Raw genomic sequence first — 19,541 nt, 5'->3', positions numbered from 1 at the left:
CCTATGATCACTCTCATCTCCTTCTGCCTCACTCTACATTTAGTCAGTATGAATAAGAATAGAAAAGCAACCAAGTCATATGAGGAAAAAGAGAAACCAAAGCATTAGCAGTCGTGAATTGTACTCCGATCACCATTGGAAAAGCACTTAAGCAGGGATTGGTACTAACATGATCCGTGGAAACGCATCAACCTCCATTGGAAGTTACAAGCAATCAACAAATAAGGTCCAGAGATGGCTATTCACACATGTACACTTTTTACCAGTCAGGCAAATGGATCTTCTATGGTTTCTATGGTGTTATCATCAGCTCTTAATTTTAGACATCTGCATCATCCGTATTGTTAGTATTGTGTACCCTACTTTTCTACTTTCCCTTGAAGATGATTTTATTGCTATTTTTCTTCTTAAAAAGAAAGTGCTGAATTTGTGAACTTTTTAACATCGCTTGACTTTTGGCATTTTATACATTCTTTCCAGAAATTTATTCATGCAATTTCTCCTACTCCAGCATCTGCTATTCCAGCTTCAGAAATCCATTTAAAACCACCAAATACAACAGTGTCTCCGTATGATATAGAAGGCACTTCAAATCATTTAAGAGAACAAGCTAAGAGGCCGGCTAATAGTGATTCTGCCAATCAATACTGGCGGTTTGATGTCTCAAAAAAGAGGCCAAGGCATGATGGACTCAGTGGGGAAAGATTGTGCTTCAAATATACATCCTCTGGTGCTTGTGCCCAAGGAAAAAAGTGTAGTTATCGACACGATGAAGATGCCAGGGAGCAATATCTTAAAAATGTTTGTTTTGATTTTCTCAACAAAGGAAGATGTGAACGTGGTCCAGATTGTAGATTCAGACATAGTTTGGTAGAGGAAGGAGATATTCTTTCCCAAGGAGGGCAGGGATCTCAAAATGGAAAGTCTTATAGGTCTGTATGGCATATGGCGCTGTTATTTTTTTTGCTAGCATTGCATGTTTTTCTACTACCCAAATGCTTCCATTTATAATTATTCCATCCAAACCTTAAAAAGGACAACAAAACATCCCTTATGTTTTAACTTTTGTTAAATTCTTTATGATTTAGTCATGGAATGCACAAATATGTGTTTCTAGGTTTTGTCATGCTTTCTGTTAGTTTTATAAATAACCATGCTTTGAGAGTTATGTAAGTATTTTTTTTTTCCATGGAACTTAAATTGGCTCTATAACATAGCATATATTTCTTGCAAAATGTTGGTTGATGGAATATGCAGTGTGTAAAATCCAATTTGAGGGGAGGGATACAATGTCCTATTTGATGCAGTTTCTTCTATAACACCCATGACTATTTACAAAATTTACACTCAACTGCTTCCATTTACAATCGTGCCACTCAAATCTTTTCTATTTTTTATTTTTTTTTATCTTGCCACTCAAATCTTGAGAAGAACAATAAAACTATATTTCATATATTTTTTATTCATTAAATTCTCAATGATATAATCATGTCATGCACAAATAGGGGTTAGTTTCTTTTTTACTGGGGTGTCAATGATATAATTTTTTTTTGTTTCTAAAACTTTTCTTATTCATTTTCAGCTTCAATAAACTTGTCCAATGATAAATTGGTTGTCTAGTTTAGCAGCCTGCTTTAGTTAGAAAAGTCTTTTAGCTTGGAGTTAACACTTATATAGGATGCTAGGACACTTAATCCATGCAATACTTGACACATGTCAGTCACATGCATTTGACAAGGCACTAATATTTTTTGAACATGGAAAATTTCTTCGAAATTAAAATGAATACAAAAAAATTCTAACAGACGTCTCATATGCACGGTGGGTCACGACACACCACCATCAAATTTAGCATTATTTTGGCAGTTTTTTTTTGTTAGTGAATTTTCATCTCCTTATCTTTGGAAGGGAAACGACCATGCCACCCTTGTTATTATTGTTGGTATTTTTATTGATTTTTTTGGTATTATTATAGATTTTATATGTTTAGGAGATGAAGTAATTTCATGGCTTATTAAACTTTTTAATACTGTTTTGAAGACTAACAGATGAGTGGAGAATGAGTGTGTTAATTCATATTTTTAAGAATAAAGGTGATGCACAGGAGTGTGCGACTTATAGAGGAATTAAGTTAATGTGTCATACTTTAAAACTATGGGAGCGAGTTATGGAGCGTAGGTTACAGCGTGATACTAATGTTTCTCAAAATCAATTTGGATTCATGCCGGGTAGGTCTACCATGGAAGCCATATATTTATTAAGAGGTTTGATGGAGAAATATAGAGAGAATAAGGAGGAACTACATATTATATTTATTGATTTAGAGAAAACATATGATAAAGTTCTAAGAGAAGTGCTATGGAGAGTTCTTGAAAAGAAATGAGTTAATAATGCTTATATTCAAATCATTAAATATATGTATGCAGGAGTTATTACTTGTGTTCAAAAAATAGATGGGGATATTATCAGCAGAATTCAAGTTGGATGGTTGAAGTGGAGGAATGCATCGAGCTTGTTATGCGATATAAAAGCCCCCCTCAAACTTAAGGGAAAATTCTATAAGATAGTGGTGAGACTTGCAATGCTTTATGGTGCCGAATGTTGGCCATTAAAAGAGAAGTATAATACTAAATTAAGTGTTGCATAGATGAGGATGCTTTGGTGGATGAGTGGCTTTTACCCTTAGAGATAGGATATGAAATGAGCATATACATGTAAAGGTTGGAGTAGCTCTAGTGGAAGATAAGATTAGTGAGAGTCGCCTTAGATGGTTTACTCACATTAAACAGAGGCCTTTTGATGATCTGGTTAGGAAAGTTGAGGTTTTAGATTTGTGTTATGTTAAGAAAGGTAGAGGTAGACCTAAAAAGAGTTGATTAGACAAAATTAGAAATGATCTTTCTTTGTTAGATTTAAATGAGAATTTGACTTTTAACAAGACACAATGGCGAAAATGGATTCATGTAGCCGACCCCACGTAGTGGGACAAAGGCTTGATGTTGTTGTTGTTTTGTGTATAGATTTTTTATGTTTAATTTTGGTCAATAATTGCATTCCCGTGTTTGTGCACCACATCAATATTATATGTGCGACTCAAAGTAGCTCCACTTGCTTGGTCAAATATCAGTTGTCTCTATTTTTGTTTTATGTTTTGAATTGCAATATCATCATATTCATTGTATGATTCAGTTTCAGTTGTCCATTCACCTGTTGTTTAAGTTGTCTTTGAGTCTTGACTCCACAGTTTTATTTCAGGACAATCCCAGAGAAGAAGTGTTGGTTTTGCTTGTCAAGCCCTGATGCTGAAGTACATCTTGTGCTAAGCATTGGGGAAAGTTACTACTGTGCACTTGCTAAAGGCCCACTTGTTGAAGATCATGCGCTGTTAATACCGATTGAGCACCACCCTAATACTTTAACAACAACATCGGAGTCAGAGGTAGAACTCGGAAAATATAAAGATGCCCTCAAAGTTTATTTCAAGAATCAGGAAAAAGCAGTTGTGTTTTTTGAGTGGATTTTCCGAAGTAGCCCTCATGCGAATATTCAGGTATGGGGTGCTGTAGTTATATTCATGGAAATGCTTCGTAGAGTATCTAGTTTATTCTTTTTGATGATATTCAATCTTTAGATATGATTTTTTTAATAAATGCAAACAGTTATCTTAGCTTTCCCTTTTGTCTACGTTTAGTTTTTCCTGTATAACTTCTCTTGCCTCATATTTGAAAATAAAATTAGCACACAAGCTTGGGTTAGAACTACCGCTTATCTTCCAGCTCACAAGTGAGAAAATTAATGAATGAGATTTAGTTCATTTCTCCCCCTGGAAAGAAGTTAGTACCTTTATTTGTAATCTATATCATTAATAGTCAAATTAAAATATGAGAATGTTAAGATGAATGTGTGGCTAATTTAGGATGGAGAAATTTGATGGTGATGGCTTATCGGGGTGGGGGTTCTAAAATACTTTCGATATAAAAGTTCAAATCACAAGTGAGTTAGAGTGTAGATGACAAGCGAGCAATAATTACATGCTAAGTGCAATTACAATATGACAAGTATCACCAGAACAATAAAAATGGAAAAAACAATTTTAACATGATTTGACTCATATTAGCTATGTCATCTCCTGAGAAGACACTGCCTGAGAATTTAATTTGATAACTTCTTCGTTCACTCAGACAAGTTAGCAGAAATTCCTTAAAGAGTATTCTGCTACACGGGAAAGTGCAACTCAACACGAGTTTACAAAATACAATGCTCTAAGTTTCCAAGTCTTTATCTCACAAATATATATCAAGCGTATGAATGTCAAGAATAAAAAATTACAATGGAAAATACTTTCTATAAGATGGTGGTGAGACATGCAATTCTTTATGGTGCCGAATGTTGGCCATTAAAAGAGAAGCATAATACTAAGTTAAGTGTTGCAGAGATGAGGATGCTTATGTGGATGAGTGGCTTGACCCTTAGAGATAGGATACGAAATGAGCACATACGTGATAAGGTTGGAGTAGCTCCAGTGGAAGATAAAATTAGAGAGAGTCGCCTTAGATGGTTTGGTCACATTAAACGAAGGGCCTTCCGATGACCCGGTTAAGAAAGTTGAGGTATTAGATTCGACTTATGTTAAGAAAGGTAGAGGTAGACCTAAAAAAACTTGGTTAGAAAATATTAGAAATGATCTTTCTTTATTAGATTTAAATAAGAATTGACTTTTAACCGGACACAATGGCGAAAAAGGATTCATGTAGCCGACCCCACGTAGTGGGACAAAGGCTTGATGTTGTTGTTGGAAAATACTTTCTTATAAATCATATTTCACAGCAGAAATGAGTGCAAAGGGCATTTAAAGATGTTGACCAAATGGCTCACAAGACTTAGCAAAGATAACTTGAAATCAGTTTAGAGCACTTACATAATTTCTTAAAAGATTTAGCTACGGATAAATTTAATGTAGAGTTTTTTAGCGTCAACCTAAGTGGGTATTCGTAAGCTTATTAAGTGAGGCAAGAAGGTTCCAACAGCTCTTAAACAATCCCAAGAAAAAATCTCAAGAAGTTAAAGCGCTTAGATTATAGCCTTTACTAGATGCAATGGAGCACCTGTTTGCTGGCCGGGGGATCCCATTGCCTTATAAAGCTATACAGTAACGAGTAGCAAATTGTGCATTAAATTTTGATCAACATTGTTATATCTGCTGACGTTTAAATCTTAAAATGAGCTGCCATAGTAATGTGTAATTATTTTAAAACACTAAAATATTCCTTTTGATTGATTATTTTGTTAAAGTAGTGTTTTAAAAATTTTCAATGCCTTGAGCCATATAGTTTATATCTAGCATGTTGCATTAAGACACTATTACATGGACTCTAAATGGAATCTAAAACACATCTTCGAGTCTTGAGCCTTTCTCATTTTCAATTTGTGTAGACTCAGTTCAGTTTATTAATTTATCGTATATTGTATTAAAATGTGTGATGAATATTAATCCTGCATGACATAATTGGAGATATGATGTAGAACGGATAGGAGGATTGAATCCTATGGATCTTGAAGAGCAAATACAGAAGTCTAAACAGCAGCTTTTGGGTTCTTAGAAGTCTTGAACAGCAACTCTTCTTGTTGGAAATCCCTGGACAGCAATCCAATAATGTCCAGAAAAGCCTGGACAGTAATGGGTCGAATTCCGGGGCTAGCCAGCTGGTGTGGGATTGCAGAAATACTGCTGGACAGCAGTTTAACAGCCTCCAGAATACGGGACAGCAACCCTGTTCATGGAAAAATCAGGCTCTCTAGCTCCGGTGATCATTTAGTTGTTTGAGAGGAAGCAGACAGCCGCCACGAGCTCTCTGGATGCAGCTGGACAGCAATCTGTAATTTAGAGACAGCGGGACACCAATAGGGGATTGTCAAGATTGCTAGATATCAGCTTTGGTACTTGGAAAATTCTGGCCAGCCACCTACAATTTCTTAGGAAAGCTTGGACAACCACTCAGTTCATGGGAAAACAAATTTTGGTTGATCCGTTGAAGGGAAGGAGGTGGAGTAGGGATCAAGAGCTTTCCTTAAGGCTCTCTCCTCCCGTGATTTAATTCAAGAATTGTTTTAATTGGGGTGAGGGAAGGAGATGATTTGGATTTAATTTTGAAGGGAGAGTTCTGATCTTTGGAAAGAAATAAAGGAGGTGGGGCCTTGGGGATTTCGGCTAGGAGAGAGAGGGTGAGATGTCTAGGTGCAATGAATGTGGGGAAATTGAAATTTAATTGAATAGTCAATCTCAGATTTGTGATTGATTACTAATTAAAGGGGCATTTCAAATTTAGACGATTTTATTTATGAAGGTGTTAGAATTTCAAATTCATTTTGAATTTGAAATTCAAATTCTTTCCTAAAATACAAGTGGCTAAATATGGAAGGATTTGAATCTTGAATTTTAATTCATTTGGATTCCAAATTGATTCCAAATTAATTCAAACTAAATTAGGAGATCCAAAGTATGACAAGTGGAGTGGGGTCGGCGGATTTAGCCAAGCATGGCCTACGGCTAGAGGAGAGATTAGGAGGAAATTAAGGAGGCTTTAATGCTTCCTTAATTTTGGGGGTTGGATTTAGAATAAATTAAGTCATCCTAATTAATTCAAAATCCAATGGAGGGAAAATTTGAAAACTTTCCTAAAATAGATTTTATAATTTATGAAAGAATTTGAATTTCAAATTTGGAAAAATTTAAATTCAAAGACCAACTAAATTATGGCAATCCAAAATTAGGAATTATCCAAATTAGGCAATGGCGAATGGGAGAGGGTGTGGCCTGCAGTTTGAATGGGTCGGTAAGGGGCCGGCGGCAAGGTGGAGATGGAGATGGAGATGACATGATGGTGGAAGTAGGGAGAAGATGAATATGACGACTAGGAACAACAAGAAGGAAAAAAAAAAAAAGAAAAAAAAAAGCAAAAGATAAAAGATAAAACCGCGAGCCTTGAACTCTTCCGAAGACTGACGGGTGCTACGTTGCCCTCCTCCAAGAATATATATATATATATATATATATATCTTAATAGCTTATTTGCACCTTCAAATACTCCCATAATCGTGAGCTAAAGAGTGAATTGTTGCACGAGTTGGCTGAAGAAGAAGGAATGCTGGAGATATTGTAGCAGATGTCGGTAATGTAGTAAGCATTGTAGCACGAATATTGTTGTAGTTGAAATGAAAACAGAGAAAAATGAGAAGAAAAAGAAGGGGGAAAGAAAGAAAGAAAGAAAGAAAGAGAAAAAAAAGGAGAGTGAAGAAAAGTAAAGAAAGGAAAGGAAGGAAGAAGAAGTAATAGAAAAGTTTGAATCTTTACACCAGATTAAAATTTTGGAGAAGGAGAAACAAGTAAGTTCTTCATAAGGAGAACCAATTTATCAGTTTAGATACTCAACTTCTAATATGATTATCAAATGATTGATTGGATTAAAATTTGTGTATTTTATGATTTTCATTACTTATGTAATCACATTGAAGGAATTCTTACATAATGAACCTATCAACAACAACAGCAACATCAAACTTTTATCACTATATGCGGTTAGCCACTTGAATCCATATTCTCTATTGTTTCATATTAAGAGTAAAATTTTCAACATAATGAGCTTGTCAAAAGCATCAGATGTTTTAAAGAGCATAATGTATAATATGCGTTCAGATATGTCAAATGTGTTTTAACTTGTATGAATTCAAGTAAATTCTTCTTAATTTTAAGTATAAAACTATTAAATAACTTGTGAGGCACAAATAAGTATTTTTATATGTATCATATTTCATTATGAATATAAATTATTATGAAAAGATAAAGAAATATTTATGACAATGCTAATAAGAAATGAGAAATAATAATGATAAAATTCAAAGAATACTTGAAATGTCATATCATGTAAGTTAGGTGGCGGTTGATATTGATGGCTTATGCAAGATAAGATGATGCCTGATGTAGAGAAGTTAGAATTGACTAACTTTTATCAGGAAAATGAAAATGAAATTGTTTACTCCTAACATCTAGAGTTTGTACCAGGCTAAAGCCTCTACCAGGAAAATAAACAGGAATTCCTGTCCCTTGTTTCTTTTAGTTGGAATTGGCTAACTCATTTAAGGTGATAATATTATAAAGCAGCATGAGCCTATAAGCATGATGACATTAAAAATGAATATGTTATGATAATCATAATGAATATGATATGACACTTCTAAAGTAATGATATGGAATTAAGAATGATTAGAAGATGATACTATGAATTTTACATTCATTTAATGTTCATGCTATTTCTGATCACATATGAATAATAACTCATATAGTGCTTAACATCGAATTCATTGAGGTCATTAGACATATTTGATTATAAATGATATAATTCTAACGATCAGCATATCATTCATTTTATTTCCTTTTCTTTTATATATAACTTTATATCGAATTATTTATTTCCTTTTCTTACAGTGCTTGTAGCTCATTTGATATTACATGATTTTAAAAAAAAGTAGGACTTGAGAATTAAAAATTAGGTATCTAGTTTTATTTTTATAATATTATGTGAGATTTATGATTTGATATATTGTAAAAAGTATATATGATCATAATATAAATGAATGATGACGAGCATGTATGAATCTTATTATAGTGGATACAATTGAAGCTCTATAATTGATTTGATGATTTTATTTATGTATGCTTTCATTTCAAGATATATGATGGATTTATTAAATGTTGTTAAATATCATGTGCAATTTCAGATGATAAAGCCATATTATTTTCCCTCATCTGATTCTAATGAGTTAAACCAGGATGAATGTAATTGGAATTGTCTGCTTCAATTACGCCTCATGATTATCTAGATTGTCATGCCCCAGAATTTAAATAGGAAGAATTGCACATCTCTTTATCAATTCAATCAACGTCCAGAGCTGATAAATTTCATTCAGAAAATATAAACAGTGAAAATCAAATTTACATTTCTATAGTTAATATTTACATCTTGACTCAGTGTCCAAAATAATATATAGAATAATAATGATATGCAACTAACAACAGTACATTACTATAAAATACATCATGACTACGAAAAAAAAAGAGACTAACATATGCAGAAAGGAAACTGAAGCATATAGCCTAGATCAATCTTAATCGACAGATTCTTTACCCTTACTTGAAACTATGTAAAAAATCATGTATTGAGCACATAGTCTAGCAAGTAACCAATATCTACTACTGAAGTTAGTGCATCCAATATAACAATAATTACATATTTGTAAGAACATGTATCAATTAATAGGAATAATATCATTTATATCATGTAATTCATATAAATATTATTCTCATCATATATCATATGTTCATATTCGTACCCTTTCAGTTTAGCTACATATTAATCATGTCAAACAAACAATCACTGTATATTGTATCTCACGTTTCATCAGCTTAATCAGTCTGATCAGTTATGAGACTTATCAGTCATCAATCATTGGTTACATCTGTCATTAGTCCATCTATCTTATCATTATCTGTCACATCTATACTTTGTTTGATATGTCATCTGTTATGTATGTCATTTCTATATCTTTTATATCATATATGCAATTATGTATAATATCATATATGCATATTAATATTGAATTCAACAAGACAAAACATCCAGCTTTAAAGTGATGTTTTCATTTCTCCATCTGTCGTTTGTATCTATCAAACAATCACATCTTTTAATTATGTTTATTTATCATTTATTTTAAACAGATGGATTAAAAAATATCAATGAAGAGCCGTCGGCATAATCAGTCAATTGATTACTAGCTAATATCCATAATTACACCTTAAACCTTTTATTTTAGGGAAAACCTCTCGACTCACCCTCTTGTACAGGGTATTATCATTTTAAGAGCCAACCCATACTTATTAGAGCGTTACAGTCAATATTCATTGCTTACATTCAAATGCATCATATACTAGTCTTATTATTTTTTCTATGCAGTTCAACATTCAACTTTATGTATAAAATGCAGTGAAATCTGTACACTATTCAATAACTTTAAAAAATCATAACTATCAATTTTTCTGGTGAAAGTTCATATGAACCAATAAAAATGTTCATAATAACGATATCTATCACATGTCAAAGTTATATCGTGAAAGTTTGCTAGAATAGGAGATATTACATTTTTATCACTTTCAGGATAGAGAAATATACCAAATTTAAAATCCATCGAAAATAGAAGTAGAGTAGATGTCACTTACAATGATCAGAGCACTTTTTATAATAGAAGCAATGGACGATTAAGCCCCAGAATTCCTTCTCTCTCGTCTGTCTTTCCTCTCCTCTTTCCCTTCTCTTCTCCTTCTCCTTCTCCATTCTTTCCTTCCCTAGCAAGGCAATTGAAATGGGAGGCATAGGGTGGTGATAAAGGATATATATATATATATTAAAAACTTGATTCAATGCTCAGCAAAGCAGTGCCCAACTTCCCAATGCCGCTGCGCTTTATGTCGATCCTAGAGTTACTGTAGAACAGAGATTGCGATGCCGCAACGACTATTCTTGGCACCACAATGCTTGCTAGCACAACATCACTGCGTTGCATGCTGGATACAAATTTTCTTTTTTTAAATAAATTTATTTAAAAATTTTGGATTATTATAAGGGGTTGAAAATGGGGCGTGATTTAAATCATGATTGATTTAGTTATAATTTTGTCTATTCATATTATTTTCTTCTATTATGCCTTATTCTTGTCTGGAAGGGTTGAAAACGGGGCGTGACAGATTGGGTGAATTGACTGAAATGACTATAAAGAATTGAAAAATTCTCAGCACAAAATAGTGTTAGATTGGCTGAGATAGGATCACGTGTTAACAAAATTTAGGAATGATTATATTAGAGTGCAATGTGAATAAAATCTCTTGAAAATATGGTATTGAAAAATAAATTTAGGTGTTTTGGGTATGTACAATGAAAGGTAAAAATAAACTCATTAAACGGACATATAAAATTTGTAAATATGATTTACTCTTATGTACCACTCGATAGGAATAATTAGAAAATGAGGATTCATAAAATCATTGCTAATAATTTGAGATAAGGCTAATGGTGATGATGATAATTCAATTTACCTATAAATTATATGATATTCTGATTGGTTTTGCCCTTTTTCTCTGTATGTAAAACAAGCAAATTGTCATTTTAAACAGGTACCGAAGACCTCATACATGTCTTTATTGCGCGTGGTAAAAATCACGGCCGCGGTGTCTAAGGACACCTACCATACACGCCTTTATTGCGCGTGATGGGAAGACTCAGTTTTTCGTAGTTTCCCCTAAACGGGGGAGACATCAGGAGGCTGCTGAAATTTTGGGTGAACATGAGGCCGTACTTGAAGTTGATTGAACAAATAGGGACTTGGGCTCAAACTTGATTTGAGCATTAATTAAACTTGAACCTCACTTAACTTAAATGAACCATGATTTGATCGATTTGAACATAAGCAAATATTTTCAAGTTAACTACAGGGGACTCAAATGAAGGGAAGATGTTCATCTTAAGCCTGAACTATACTTGAACTCAAACTTGACATTGGACTTGAACTCGATTCCGAATTTTGAATTACAACGAATGCAAGCTCAACTAGAATTCGAGCATAACAAGATGAATAAGTCATAAGAAATTTGAATTCAAGATGAATTTAGTTTGAGCTCAAATGAAAAGTAAAAAAGGGCCCAAAATGAAATTAAGAAATATTGGACTTGGACTTAAATGAATGAGGGGGAGCAAACTTAAGAAAATATGCAAGAATTCATGCCAAGATTTCAAATGAACATGATTTGCTCATGAATAAATGAGATACTTATGAAAAATCATTCTAAATGCTACAAACCATGAAAAGAGATAAAAAACTTGGAATCATAATTTGTCTACAAACAATGTGCAAGGCACTATGAAAAAGGAATTCTTTATGGAAACATTGACGTTCTTATGAATAGAGGCAGAAGATGTGTGACAAATACAGTGACATTCTAACCAATGTGTTTGCAATCAAAATATGAAGCTTTCAAATAAATGTGGAAGAACCATCGTGCCAATTAGAATGCAAATATCAATAGGCAATAATCACCTATAAATGGGGAGTGATTACGAGCAATGTTCGAGGATGAATAAATTCTCTAGTTCTCACCCTTAAACGTCGACCATGCAAGTAAAGATTGAATGGAGAATGCAATGATATGTCTATAATCAACAACAAGGAATCTCATTGAAGTGTCAAGGGATCAACATGTCAATCAGCATACAAATATCAATGAAGAAAGTTACCACACAAGATACAAGCTATGTTCAAAGGCAATAAAGGATACAATGATTCATTAGCCAATACATGTGAAGGGATGCGAAGTCTTTTTGACAGTGGGGCAAACCACATATGGAGGAGGATGATCAGCATGTGATGTTTGTATAATTTATGCAAAATATACAACAATCCTCACAAACAATGTGGTCTTTTACCAACAAGTTCATTGTAATATACGATGAATATTGGGACATCCTTACAATTAATGTCAATCCATTCGTGGAGCGCAATAGTTCTCTGGAAATAAAGAAAGTTGACTTGTAGAAGAACACAATAAATTTGCCTACAGTCTAGAGCGTTCTTTATATGTATATACGGGAGCGTGTAACCAATACTAGAACATTCGCATAGTCGATAACAATACGATGGCAAACAGATACATTTAAACCTCATAAGCAGAAGGATTTAATGACACTATAGGAGGCCCGTGCCACATTCAACATGGTTGGTTGCAAAGGATTGATACATCCAGATGCATTCAAGTGAATATCAACATACCACTCATTATGCCCGCCAGAGTTAATAAGCAATGTTTGACAAATGTGCTGTTAAAGATAAATGCAAATCTTGGCGATCTAAGCTCACAACTATCTATCAATCAAAGTGTACAAAGAGAATATACAATGAATGCAGTTCATCTGAAAGTCAACATCAGTGAACATATGGGTACACCAACTCCTTTGCAAGTGATAAAGCCATAAACAAGTATGCACGTTGTAGCAAAAGACACGTTATGCATCTAATGTACTATCCACAAGCAAATACTGAAAAGTCTATGAAAAAATAAACTTCTATGATCTATCATAAAAGACCCTTCGAATGCCCAAAATGCCCCCGCACATGCACTATAGTTTGTATACACTTAGGTACACTGAAAGGGTGTATGCAATCATAAACCTGCATGGGCCCTTGTGAGCGTGTTACTGGTATACACATGACGTCTAGGGATGTTGCGCGGGTCAAATAATGAATCTAAGTTCGAATTCGATCCTTCTCAACACGGTTCGAACTATTAAATAAATATGCAGTCACGAGGTTCACCGTAATATTTATTTTATACATTCAAATTAGGCCTTCAAGGCCTTTTATAAGTAAGTCAGGGACTATGATGGCCCGGGACGACGGAATCATGAGATCTTGATCGGGTCCATCATCCATTCCCCCACCATCCGCTTTAAGTGCTAGATGGTGAAATTTCTACTTTTAAATGTCAATCTTTTCAAATATCCAAAGCCCATTACTGCTACTATATTTCAGATAACACGTACTTTATACGTATCTGATCGACGACTAGCCTTAATCAAAAGTTCTCTCTCGTTATCAGGAGGGGTAATTAATTATAGGGGCTTGTTCTTATATGAAACCAGAACTCATATCATAAAGTCCTCACAAAAGGAGGGCAAAATCTTTGGGTAGTGTCTTATCTGCAAACCCATCTGCCTTCCAAAACTTACCCCAGAACTTAATATGTTAAAACTTCCCTCGAAGAAAGGAAAAGCAACAGCGGGCGGAGGCCGGGGCCGAATTTTCGGAGCCCACAGATTTCTGGCGATTGCGTTGGGGACTTGTTTCTCTTTTCATCATTGGCTAGTTGTCTAAATGTTATAGTAGTAACAACAAATAGTAATGATAATATTGAGCTCTGTACGGTGAACATTAAAATATGACACTTAGTCACTATATATAAAAAGCTGTCACTAAAAGGTTTTGATAGAGGTAAAAATAACCATCTATTATGATGGTAGAGCAAAGAAAGAGTCAAGATATATACGATGAGCATTGGGGTGTTGCCCTTGGGCGCATATCCAAGAATCCATCACCGAAAGGTCCCAACATAAGGGAAAACAAATATGGAGATAAACATCTCTAGAAAAATATATACAAAAGAATGGTGTGACATCTAGTGTGTACTCCTAGAGATCCGCCACTAAAGAAATTCATCAAAAGTGGACCCAAAATATGACCCATACAAATAATATTCTCGATGGTTGACACCTTGGAGAATCCCCCAACAAATCCCAACGCTTTTCAACTTATCCTCTTAGATTGAAGAGGATCCTCGCCCAAACTTCATCAGTACTCTTTTGCATGAAGAGCAAAATAAAGAAATAAAGGTCCTCTATGTTTTCAGGGATTACTTTGCCTGGACATACGCTGAGATGCCCGGCTTATCCCCTGACATAATAGTTCATAGATTGGCCACAAACCAGATGTAACACCTGTCAAATAATCTCTAAGAAGAATGAGATTGGAGATTGAAGAACATGTGATTGCAGAAACAAAGAAGCTTATAGAGGTAGGCTTCATTCGAGAAGAAAAATATGCCGATTGGATCGCCAATATTGTCTCTGTAAAGAAGAAGAACGATTATATTCGTATCTGTATCGATTTTCGGGACCTTAACAAGGCGTGTCCGAAAGACGACTTTCCGCTCCCAGTATTAGAACTTCTAGTTGAAAATACTTCCAATTATGATATGTTCTCTTCCATGGATGAATCATTGGGTTACAATCAGATCAAGATGGCGCCTGAGGATGAAAAACACACATCATTCAGAACGCTTTTCGGCATTTTCTGCTACACGTTCATGCCCTTCAGTCTGAAAAATGCTGGTGTCACCTACTAGCGGGTAATGAATCATATATTTGATGATTTGATACGTTAGATGGTCGAGTGCTATGTAGATGATCTTGTTTTCAAAAGCCTTGGCCGAAAAGATCACTTAAAAGATCTAAAAATCGTATTTGAGAGGATCAAAAAATATGATCTAAAGATGAACCCCCTCAAATGTGCCTTTGGGGTCTCCTCAGGCAAATTCTTAGGATATGTGGTTCGTCATTGAGGAATCGAGATCGACCCTAACAAAATTAAGGCGATCATGGAGATGCCACTACCAAGGAACCTTCGACAGCTTCGTTCGCTGCAAGGACAACTGGCTTTCATTCGGCGATTTATATCGAATCTGTTGGGTAGGTGCCAGCCATTTTCAAAGTTAATGAAAAAATATGTCCGTTTCAAGTGGGATGAAGAGTGCTAGGAAGCATTTGACAGCATCAAAAATACTTGTTAAATCTGCCCATTCTCGCAGCGCCAATTCCGGGGAAGCCCCTTATACTGTACACAATAGCACTAGAAGAGTTCCTCGGAGCGTTATTGGTCCAACATAATGAAGAAGGCAAGGAGAATGCACTCTACTACATAAGTCAGAGGTTGATCGGAGCACATATCCGCTATTCTCCAATTGATAAGCATTGTCTAGTATTGATTTTCACAGTTCAGAAACTCTGCCATTATATGCTGTCTCACAAAATCACTTTGATATCAAAGATTGATCGCTGAGGTTCTTGATAACAAGACCAGATTTGACAGGTAGTTTAGCTAGGTGGGCAGTGATACTCCTGCAATTTGATATCATATATGTCCCACAAAAGGCAGTGAAAGGGCAAATTTGGCAGATTTTCTCGCTGCACATCCTATCCCTGCAGATTTTTCACTCAACGATAATCTACATGGCGAGCAGATTATGAATGTCGAAGAGAAGGAGATGCTATGAGTATGGGAAATGTACTTCGATGGGGCATTGTCAATTAAACATGCTCAACCTCCAAATATTGCAAGAGCCCGAGTTGACATCAGTCTTGTTCTCATACCACCCGAAGGAGGCATAATGAGGTTTTTATTCAGTTTGACTGAACCTCAGACCAACAATGAAGTCGAATATGAAGCTCTGATAGAAGGGTTGGAGATTGCGATCGACGTCAAAATTCAAAATCTTCAAATTTTGGGCAACTCTCAACTTGTAATAAATCAAGTCTTGGACATTTATAAGATTTGCAAGGTTTAGTTGGCTTATTACCACCGACGGACCCTTGAGCTCTTGAAGCAGGTACCAAATGTTAAAATAGTTTAGATTTCTCGAGGTCAGAATGCCAAAGTAGATTGCTTGGCCAAATTGGACAAGGAGATGACAAGCCTAAATTCATCGGAGTTTACAATCATCGGGTCTTGGAGCCCGCTCAGTTACAATTCCCTAAGGCCGAAGAAGTGTCGGATGTGAACCAACAAGATGAAACCCCAGTCGACCCTCAACATCTCCATCAGATCATTATGGAAAATTATCCGGAAGGATATCATTTGGCAAAGAGACGTAAAGTTAGTCAAGCTTCAGAATTATGGTTTCATTGCTTCGATGCTGAGGAGGGAGATGATTGGAGGCAACCCTTCATCGACTATTTCAAAGAAAGCAATCTCCCAGTAGATAAATCTATAGCTGCACAAATTCGTGAAAGAGCATCATGATTTGCGATCGTCAATGATACGCTGTATCATCGGGATTTCGATCAAATGTGGCTTAGATGCCTAGGAACCAAGGAAGCTAATAAAGTGGTAACAGAAGTCCAAGAAGGATTTTGTGGTGCACATCAATCAGGTCCCAAGATGACAGCTAAAATTAAAAGAATGAGTTATTATTGGCTGACCATGGTTAGAGATTATATTGACCATGCCAAGAGGTGCCATGAATGTCAGATCCAAGGTGATGTTATACATTAACCACCAAATCCACTGCACCCAATAGTAGCGTCCTGGTCATTTGAATCATGGAGCGCATATATAATTGGACCAATAGATTCGTCACTATTGGCAGGACACCACTTTATTCTGGCAGCAATAGATTACTTCTCTAAGTGGGCAGAGGTTGCTCGATTCAGGAAGGTCATATCCGAGCATGTGATCAATTTTTTTACTCACAACAATGTTTACAGATTTGTTGTGCCACGCCGCATAATATCAGATAATAGTACGACATTCAAAAATACAAAAATCTACAAATTCATTGATCGGCCCAAAATCGATTGACGGTATTCATTCATATATAATCAAAGGGCAAATGGCTTGGCAGAAGTCTTCAATAAGATATTGGTGAAATTGTTGTAGAAGATTCTCACCAAGAATAAAAGAGTGGCATATGAAGATGGCAGAAGTGTTATGGACATATCGTACAATGTACAAGACGCCAACCAAAGCCACTCCTTATTTATTGATATTCGATGTTGAAGCCGTATTACCATTGAAGATTGAACTACCATCACTTTGGGTAGCAATCCAGAATGACCTCACCAAGAACAGAATGCTCGTTTAATAATGGAAGAGCTTGATGCACTCGATTAGATCAGACTACAAGCTCAACAAAACCTAGAAACCTACCGAGGAAGAATGACAAAATCCTTTGATCGGATGGTGCACCCTCGGACATTTCAAGAAGGAGAATTGATCATGATGTTGAGAAGACCAATCATCCTACACCGCAAAATCGGTGGCAAGTTCATATCAAATTGGGACTGTCCCTTCGTCATTGAGAAGGTGGATCAAGAAGGAGCATATCAGTTGATCGATCTGAACGGTCAGAGGCCTATGCCGCCAATCAACGGCCGACATTTAAAGAAGTATCAAGCATGAAAATTCCATGTCTAATGTACTTTATAATGATCAAAGTGTTATATGCATATTTATCAAAGCATGCTTTTATTTATATTTTGAAATTCTCTTATATAGCAAGAATGGATTTCAAAATCTCCCATCAGACTGGAGGTATTTTAAATATTTATTCAAGTCGACACGCGCAGTGTGCCGAGATTCCCAAATAAATATTTAAAATATCAAAAATACAAAGCCTATCCAAAATGTCCATGCGAGATAGGGGCATTTTAAATATTTTTTTGGCTTGACATCATGCTACACACCGAGATTCTCAAATGAATATTTAAAATCTCAAAATCTCAAATTTATTCTACTTTGAAATGTCCCTGCGAGCCAGGGGGCATTTTAAATATTTATTCGGGTCGACATAGCACTGCATGCCGAGTTTCCCGAATAAATATTTAAAATTATTAATACAAATATTCTTTTACGCTGAAGAATACAACGAATTATTGTTCAAAGTATATGCAGGTAATCTTCAAAAAGTTCAAAACACCATCTTCTCCAATATACCAAGGTTCAAAAGTCAAGAAAGAGATTTTTTGTGACTATACACTCCAACATATTGGGTCAGAATTGTTTGAAGTCTTTGAACAGCCTGAAGCTTAAGGTTTGAATGGGTGTAAAAGACCAGATCCAACATGCCCAAATATGGCCGGATCGCTGGCAGCTCTGTCTACTCAATACGCCATAAGAATGGCCGTAGTAGCGGAACCTCCACTTCGTCAACTCGTTTTTAGGGTTTGTAGAAAGTACGAAGGCTAATATAACTGATGTAGAACGGAAATCTCTTTGCTAGGGAAGATGGCCAAACTCCAAGTGACTCACAAAATTTGAAAAGCCCCTTCAAGAAATCTGAAATTTTATGGTGTTGTAGTGGAAACAGTCCAGCGAAAACTGCTGGACAGCAGTTTTATTTTTCCAAACAGCATTTATTAGGCTTAGGATGACTGGAGACGTGAGAGCAAGGGTTGGAATTCCTTGATGGCAGTCTTAGAAAACAGCATATTCCATGTGGGAAGAGTTTGGGAAGGGTTTAGAGTAGAAAACCAATGTAAAGGTGTTAAAAAAAATTCGGCCAGCAGGGGAATACGGGACAGAATTTGGTTTTCAAAATTAAAAGGCTGAATTTTGGTAAGAATTGAGAGGTGATTGCATAAGTAGGGAATTTCGGCTAGGTGAAAATCTCAAATTTTGGAAGTATTTCCAAAGAGCTCTGAGTTAATGGGGGAGTTAATTAGGAGCATTAATTGGCTCCTAATTAGGCAAAGGAAGGAGGAAGAGGGGTCGGCATATGAGAGAGGGAGGGAGAGGGTTTGATTTCAAATAAGTGGGCCCCAATTACTTAAGTGAATTAATCCTTAAATCTGAAATTAAATTTCAGATTTAAAGCTGCGATTAATTCCTTAATTAAAGTGAGGAAATTTAGGGGGCATTTAACTCCTAATGCAAATTTGAAATTTGAATTTGAAATTCAAATGGCATGCAATTAAATCCCTTAATGAAGCATTAAAGGAGGTGACTTAAAGCTCTTTGATTCGAATTTAGGAGTTATGAAAGTGAAGCAATAAATCAAATTTTGAATTTAATTTCAAAATTGATTTCAATTAAGCACTTTCCAAAAATAGATGAACCAAATTAGGAAAGAATTTGAAATTTGAATTTGATTAAGTTCAAATTCAAATTAATCC

The 19,541-nt window shown here is 35.3% G+C and overlaps 1 protein-coding gene across 2 annotated transcripts in view; it reads left to right on the top strand.

Moving 5' to 3' along the window:
- The window catches only part of LOC110107706 (zinc finger CCCH domain-containing protein 59), a 79,424-nt gene that overhangs the window by 22,928 nt on the left and 36,955 nt on the right, over window positions 1-19,541 (top strand). For both annotated transcript variants that reach the window (XM_028699425.1, XM_020838046.2), the window contains exons 6-7: window positions 481-932; window positions 3,256-3,550. In XM_028699425.1, the coding sequence (XP_028555258.1) occupies window positions 481-932; window positions 3,256-3,550 (747 nt within the window). The remainder of the gene's footprint in view (window positions 1-480; window positions 933-3,255; window positions 3,551-19,541) is intronic.

The sequence above is a fragment of the Dendrobium catenatum genome, unplaced genomic scaffold, assembly GCF_001605985.2.
Source record: "Dendrobium catenatum unplaced genomic scaffold, ASM160598v2 fragScaff_scaffold_1284, whole genome shotgun sequence".
NCBI classification, from domain to species: domain Eukaryota; kingdom Viridiplantae; phylum Streptophyta; class Magnoliopsida; order Asparagales; family Orchidaceae; genus Dendrobium; species Dendrobium catenatum.
This window is presented reverse-complemented; position numbering and strand designations above follow the sequence as displayed.